The sequence below is a fragment of the Penaeus japonicus genome, unplaced genomic scaffold, assembly GCF_977035675.1.
Source record: "Penaeus japonicus unplaced genomic scaffold, GWHDUDI00000001_assembly GWHDUDI00000037, whole genome shotgun sequence".
Lineage (NCBI taxonomy): Eukaryota > Metazoa > Arthropoda > Malacostraca > Decapoda > Penaeidae > Penaeus > Penaeus japonicus.
The window spans coordinates 2,901,462-2,908,961 of NW_028234439.1; the positions used below are offsets into that span (position 1 = coordinate 2,901,462).

At 37.6% G+C, this 7,500-nt stretch overlaps 1 protein-coding gene across 1 annotated transcript in view; it reads right to left on the bottom strand.

The window, feature by feature from the left end:
- Positions 1–839: 839 nt before the first annotated feature.
- Positions 840–7,500, bottom strand: part of Kdsr (3-ketodihydrosphingosine reductase) — an 11,560-nt gene continuing 4,899 nt past the window's right edge. The window contains exons 3-8 of the mRNA XM_086532209.1: positions 6,644–6,815; positions 6,145–6,287; positions 5,674–5,865; positions 4,108–4,236; positions 3,541–3,681; positions 840–1,873 (exon numbers count right to left, since the gene is read on the bottom strand). Of these exons, the coding sequence (XP_086388335.1) occupies positions 1,763–1,873; positions 3,541–3,681; positions 4,108–4,236; positions 5,674–5,865; positions 6,145–6,287; positions 6,644–6,815 (888 nt within the window). The 3' untranslated portion in view covers positions 840–1,762. The remainder of the gene's footprint in view (positions 1,874–3,540; positions 3,682–4,107; positions 4,237–5,673; positions 5,866–6,144; positions 6,288–6,643; positions 6,816–7,500) is intronic.

The following is a 7,500-nucleotide window of genomic DNA, read 5'->3' on the forward strand; positions in this document are numbered from 1 at the left end:
GCATGTGCGTAATATACATACATACTTATACATATATTATTTATATATATATATATATATATATATATATTATATATATATATATATTATATATATATTGATATTTATGTAAATATATATATATATATATATATATATATTATATATATATATATATATATATATATATATTATATATATAATATATATATATATATATATATATATATATATATATTATATATATATATATATATATATATATATATATATATATATATATAAATATATATATATATAAAAAATATATATATATATATCTATATATATTATATTTTATATATATTATATATATATATATATATATTATATATATATATATATATTAAGTAAATATATATATATATATATATATATATATATACATATATATGTAAATATATATATATATTTATATATATATATATATTATATATATATATATATTATATATATATACATATATATGTAAATCATATATATATATATATATATATATATATATATATATATTATATATATATATATATATATATATATATATATTATACTCATACACACACACACACACACACACCTACATGAATGTTTATGGTTACGTATATGTAAAAAAAGGAGAAAAAAAAAGCAGCATATAATACCTATATACTTATGTATATATATGTATGTATGTATGTATGTATGTATGTATGTATGTATGTATGTATGTATGTATATATATGTATATATATATATATATATATATATATATATATATATATATATATATATATATATGTATTCCTCAGCATATCATGATAAAATTGGGGACTAATGAAATGTTTTGCCATGTTTTATGTTTTTATTGACAATTACCCAAATATAATATTACACACAAAATAAATAATTCACTTATAGGCTTCAGTTCAATCAGTAATCACAATATATTATAAAAAATGCTATATACCAAAGTAATGTACTGGGAAAATAATGCAATGTAATGAATATGAAAACCTATTACAAAAGAAAGTATTTTGATACTCATACACCCGATCAAAAACATCTATATATTTGGAGGAAAAATAACAGACACACACACAAAAAAAAAATGGCAATAGAATACTGGCCAAGATACAACTTTCAAGTCAGTGAATATAATGCACTATGGCTTTAGCACGAAAATATTAAGTATGGTTATCTCACACACACGAGATCTTTAAGCAATCTCAATATGGTTACTGTGCGTAATTGATAAATGGACCCACTATAAAATAGGGAGTGTTTTGTGGGTAATTCCTCATTCCTCTTGCTATAGGAGTAGTTTCTGATAAATATCTTTCAGATTGAGAGGTTCTCATCAAGCAGAGCTTTCTAGGCAATCCTTTGTGTAGCAATGATGAAGCCTACTGAAGCTCAATAAAATATCTAGCTTCTGTTAACAACCTGTTACTCTAATTCATAAATTTAACAACAAAGTACAACAATAATCCATTGTATGTCACATACTCCCTTACGTTTCTTCGTTTTGATATCAAAATAAACAAAAAAATAAAATAAATAAATAAATGAAAACCGTGTCCTCCTGAACAAGATGATGATCACCGACACCTCCTGTGCAAATGTTAAGATCCCAAAGACAGGGTGCCAAGGTTGGAAATTCGAAATGGTATTGCTACAAACATACAAAAACATGCTCAGCCAAGAGCAGCTTATGAATGGAAACATCAACGGAAAAGAACTTGAAGACTTCTGGTAACATATGTAGCTATTCGCTCTTCTTACTGGCAAGCCTCTTCTGATGCTCTTGGTACACAATCCTGTCAAAACTCCAAAGGTAAAAGGCAGAGATGCTTCGGAAAAGCCCTGTTAGGAAAACCTGGAAAATATAAAAATAATGATATATATATATATACACACATAATTAACAGATTCTACAATCGGTCATAATCACTAACCCCTAAAGGATGTGTACTCTTGCACGCTCTCATGAGAATGCAGGGCAAATTGTACCAGTATTTCCACAGAATGCTGGAAAGTTATTGTAACATCTTCAAGTCTCCTATTTTAGATTTTGCGAAACTGATTCCAAAAATACAACTCGTATTATTGTAAGCACTGCATTAAAGTAGATAGAATTGATGATTTTGTGTGGTGATTATCAAAATTAAGTATATAATTTAGGGAACATAGTGAATTTTATGTAAAACCCTTCAGCTAATTTTCTCTAATACAAAATAATAATAATGGTGTTTTTGCTCAACCATAACAACCAGAAGGAGATGGGGGAGGAGACGAAAGGAAAAGAGAGAGGATGGGAGAAGAGAAGCGAAGAGAGGAGAGGATAGGAGAGAGATAATAGGAGAGAATAGGAGAGGAGAGGAGAGGAGAGGAGAGAAGGGAGAAGAGAAAGAAGAAGAGGAAAGGGAAGGAGGAGAGAAGGAAAAAGAGAGAGGAGAGGAGAGGGGAAAAGAGAGAGGAGAGGAGAGGGGAAAAGAGAGGAGAGGAGAAGGGAAAAGAGAGAGAAGAGGAGAGGGGGGAAAGAGAGGAGAGGAGAGGGGAAGAGAGAGAGGAGAAGAGAGAGGACAGGAGAGGAGAAGGGAGGAGAGGGGAGGAGAGGGGAGGAGAGGGGAGGGGAGGGGAGGGGAGGGGAGGGGAGGGGAGGGAAGAGATGAGAGGAGAGAGGAAACAAGAAGGGACGAGAGAAGGGGAGAGTGGGGCGACGGGACAGAAGGGAAGAGAGAGAGAGGAGAGGGGAGAATAGGGAGAAAGGAGAGGGGAGAAGAGAGAGAGGGGAGAGGGGAGAGGGGAGAGGGGAGAAGAGAGAGGAGATAGGAGAAGAGAGAGGAGAGGAAAGATAAGAAGAGAGAAGAGAAGAGAGGAGAGGAAAGAGGAGGAGAGGAGAGGGAAGGAGAGGAGAAGAGAGGAGTGGAGAAAGAGGAGAGGGGAGAAGAGAGGAGATGGGAGAAGAGAGAGGAGAGGAAAGGAGAAGAGAGGAGAGGAGAGGAGATGGGAGAAGAGAGAGGAGAGGAGAGGAGAGAGTTGAAAGAAGAGTAGAGAAGAAGAGAGATTAGAAGAAAGAGAAGAGAGAAAAGTAGAGGAGAGGAGATGAAATTAGAGTAGAGGAGAGGAAAGGGGAGAAGAGAAGGGAAAGGAGAAAACAGAAGAGGAGAAGAGAGAAGAGAAGAAGGGAGAGGAGAAGAGAGAAGAGAAGAAGGGAGAGGAGAAGAGAAGAAGGGAGAGGAGAAAAGAGAGAAGAAAAGAAGGGAGAGGAGAAAAGAGAGAAGAAAAGAAGGGAGAGGAGAAAAGAGAGAAGAAAAGAAGGGAGAGGAGAAAAGAGAGAAGAAAAGAAGGGAGAGGAGAAAAGAGAGAAGAAAAGAAGGGAGAGGAGAAAAGAGAGAAGAAAAGAAGGGAGAGGAGAAGGGAGAGGAGAAGAGAGAGAAGAAAAGAAGGGAGAGGATAAGAGAGAAGAGAGAAGAGAGAACAGAGGAGAGAGAAGGGCGAGAAAAAGAGAGCCTGTTTTTCTCCAAGCCTACCCAGACTCACCTGTGCCAGGAAGGAAGCAGCGTCCGTTATGGGCCCCATACCCGCACAAAGAGTGGTCAGCATGAAGCCCTCGAATCCAGTCGTGCTGCAGAACGACCCACGCAAGGCATCCTCCACTAATTTATGGGCAACCTCATCAGCCTAATGCAGAATAGTACCAGGAAATACCATTAACATTGTTCATGTAAAATAAATATTTGTGTGTATGGGGGGGGGGGGGGGGGAATGAGTAGGTAAGTGGGTGGGTGGGTGGTTGAGTGAGTAAGTGAGTGAATGGGTGGGTGGGTGAGTGGGAAAGTGAGTGAGTGAGTGAGTGGGAGAGTGAGTCACTGAATGAAAAAGTGAGTGAATGAGTGTAAGCATCTATGAATGAGTGAGTGTGAGTGAATGAGTGTAAGCATTTATAAATGAGTGTGTGTGAGTGAATGAATGAAAGCATGAATGAATGAGTGAGTGTGTGAGTGAATGAATGAGTGAGTTTGTGTGAATAAGTGAGGTTTTATACATCACTTTATCAACACAGTAATTTTCACTAACCTATGCAAGCTAACTACTCCTCCTCTTTACCTTGAAAAGCCCAGCAGATTCTGATATCAATTTGGTCTCCACTGGCTTTGTTTTGTTTTCCTCCTCAAATCCTGGGGTGTCTGTGTCAGGCGGATAGCACACAGTCACTGTGATATTGTAAGGTTTTACCTGGAAAGAAAAACAAAATAGGAAACACAAGTCAAATAATAATAATAATAATAATAATAATAATAATAATAATAATAATAACAAAGACAAAATGCAAAATATATTGTAAATAGTTCTTAGTCTTCATCAAGTAACACACAGGGGGTTTAAAGTCTTTAGGAGCCATGTTGTTCAAAGAGGGATTTTTGTCAGAATTATAGCTCAATGTATGTCCATGAAGGTCATTTTTTTAAAATAGCAATTTTTCATCATATATAAAAATATAGTAAATGGTCTCCTTATGTATACTCCTTTTAAGAAATGGTCTTAGCCTAAAACCCGTAAATTCCTATTACAATGGAAGTAACTCTCGTTGATTTTATGAACAATGAATTTGCAACATATCAAAATACACAAGTCACAATGTAACAGAGGTCTTTGACTGCTTGCAAAGTTTGTGAAACAACCCCATAAGTTTTATCGTTATTTTAAAGTATACAAAAAATTGTATCATATTTACGAATGACAAACATAAGCATAGAGTGGAATTTTAAAAAATGGTCAGGGGTTAGAGAACTCTGTAATGAAGCTACAGAAAAAGAGGAGAGGAGAGAAAGAGGGAGAGGAAGAGGGAGGGAGGGAGGGAGGGAGGGAGGGAGGGAGGGAGGGAGGGAGAGAGAGAGAGAGAGAGGGAGAGAGGGAGAGAGGGAGAGAGAGAGAGGAAGAGAGAGGAAGAGAGAGAGAGAGAGAGAGAGAGAGAGAGAGAGAGAGAGAGAGAGAGAGAGAGAGAGAGAGGAAGGGAGGGAGGAGGGAGGGAGGGAGGGAGGGAGGGAGGGAGGGAGGGAGGGAGGGAGGGAGGGAGGGAGGGAGGGAGGGGGAGGGGGAGGGAGGGAGAGAGAGGGAGGGAGAGGGAAAGAAAGGGAGAGAGAGAGGGGAAAAAAGGGAGATAAAGGGAGAGAGGGAGAGGGGGAGGGAGAGAAAGGGTGAGGGAATGGGAGAGGGAGAGAGAGATACAGAGAGAAAGGGTGAGGGAATGGGAGAGGGAGAGAGAGATACAGAGAGAAGGAGTGAGAGATACAGAGAGAAAGAGAGAGAGATACAGAGAGAAAGAGAGAGAGATACAGCGAGAAAGAGAGAGAGATACAGAGAGAAAGAGTGAGAGATACAGAGAGAAAGAGAGAGAGATAATACTTTTTTTAACTATTAGTGTGTTATCTCTTGTTTGTTTGTTTTTGTCAATCACAACAAAAGACACAATTGACTCATGACCGAAATTCTCGTTATAAGAACTATAATTTCTATAAAATATATGAGAAAGAGGGAAATGATGAAAGAGAGAAAAAAGGGAAAGATGAAAGAGAAGTACAAAAAACAAAGAATAAGGAAAAGATTAAAATGAAAAACAAAGAAAAGAGAAGACCCCAAAGAACAACAAAAGCAACTCCAAACAGATCTAACCTCCTGACACAGCGCTTCAGCCAGCTTCACTAATGCCCCCTTGGCGGCGGTATAGAGCGTGAATCCATAGATACCCAGGAGGCCTCCCAGGGACGAGGTGAAGACAATGATGCCCTCCTGTTGCTGCTTCATGCTGCGCACCACTTCTTGAGTTATGATGACGGAACCCATGAAATTCACGTCCATCATTTGCTGTGGAGTTAAGTAAATGGGTCTGTCAGTTGCTGTGGGATCAAGGAAATGGGTCCATCACTTGCTGTGGAGTCAAATATATGGGTTACACCTCTCTGTTACGGCAATCACTTTCTATGGGATCCAATACATGTACCCAATGTCTATGTGTACCCAAATTTGTAAGCTTCACTGGATTAAAAAAAATAAAGAGAGGAAAAGATAAAAAGATTTTGTATATATCAAAGTCTGCCATTGGGTGTCCATTAAATATATAACAAGAAACACAACCCACTCTACCTTTGCAAGCTGTGGCGAGATGTCCTCAAATTTCATAGCTCGGGAAAATCCTGCGCAGTTCACAAGCATGTAAATTGGTCCCTGACTACTCTCTGCATCTTTGACGAGCGATGCTATCTTCTCAGGGTCTCCAGAGATGTCAGCTGTGACAATTATTACAAAGTCTATAATATGGCTTTCCTTACTATATAGTTCCTTTCTTAACACATTATTTAAAGCATATGATAGACACTAATGTAATGTTCATATTAACACCTCTAGAGCAGCTCACATTATATTACCAGTATTTGAGGGTCATTTGATTTTACATTTTTGCATTTTCTAAGCTCTTCTGAATAATGACATGGAAACTACAGCCTGCCTGGCTATACTAAGCATAGCAGCTACTTTATACTTTGCCTAATTACTACACTTTTTTAACCACCATCTTTTTCTTTATCTTTTTTGGGGGGCCTACTATGGAGCAGTTAACAACAATCTATATAAAAATGTAACTTACCTGAGAAGGTTTGCACTTTGCCACCAGCACCTGCCTTGGAGGCTGTGCTCCTCACCTCCTCCAGAGCTTTTTCCAGGTTGGCCACATTTCTTGCAACCAGCGTGACACTGGCACCCCTCCGGGCAACATCGTGTGCAACGCCAAGACCAATGCCACTTGAACCCCCTGTTATCTGCCAGAAAGTTCTTTTGTTAAAATGAATCTCTAATACCCCTGTTTTTCATTACCCCACAGTCAGAGCAGTGTCCCTTACCTGCAGTTCAAAGGCACGATCTGTCCCAATACAGCATTTTCATGTAGACTTCAATTGTGACCCATATGTTATAGTGAAGTTACTGTATGCTAGGAAGTATCCTCAGTAACACTGAGGAATACCATATGAATGGGAAGATATATCTAGCAAACTTGGTATCATTGAAATCTTTCTAACCACACAAAGTAAATATACAGGATAAGTTTAAAAGGGTACCGAGTCCTTGTTTCAGGATTCAAATATAGCTCTGGATAACTATACATTGTAATCTGGCTATGAGCTGAACAAAAACAATCTGTCAACCCACTGATGCTAGAAACTATTGTTAGTATTTTCCACAGAAGGTGCTTAATTACCAAGCGCTCACTTGGTAAGCCTACCTAACCTCAGTAACTTGCTACGAAACTTGAATTTCAGTGAAAAGGAAGTTTTGATTCTATTACCGTTACCATCTTTACTAATGTTATTATTATGACCATCCTTATTGTAATGACATTAATATCAATAATAAGAATCCTGAAAATATAAGGAATGGGCTGAACAGGCGAGGTCAAGAAGGCCTCGATGACTGTGCATTCAGAGGCGTGTGTGTGTGTGTGTGTGT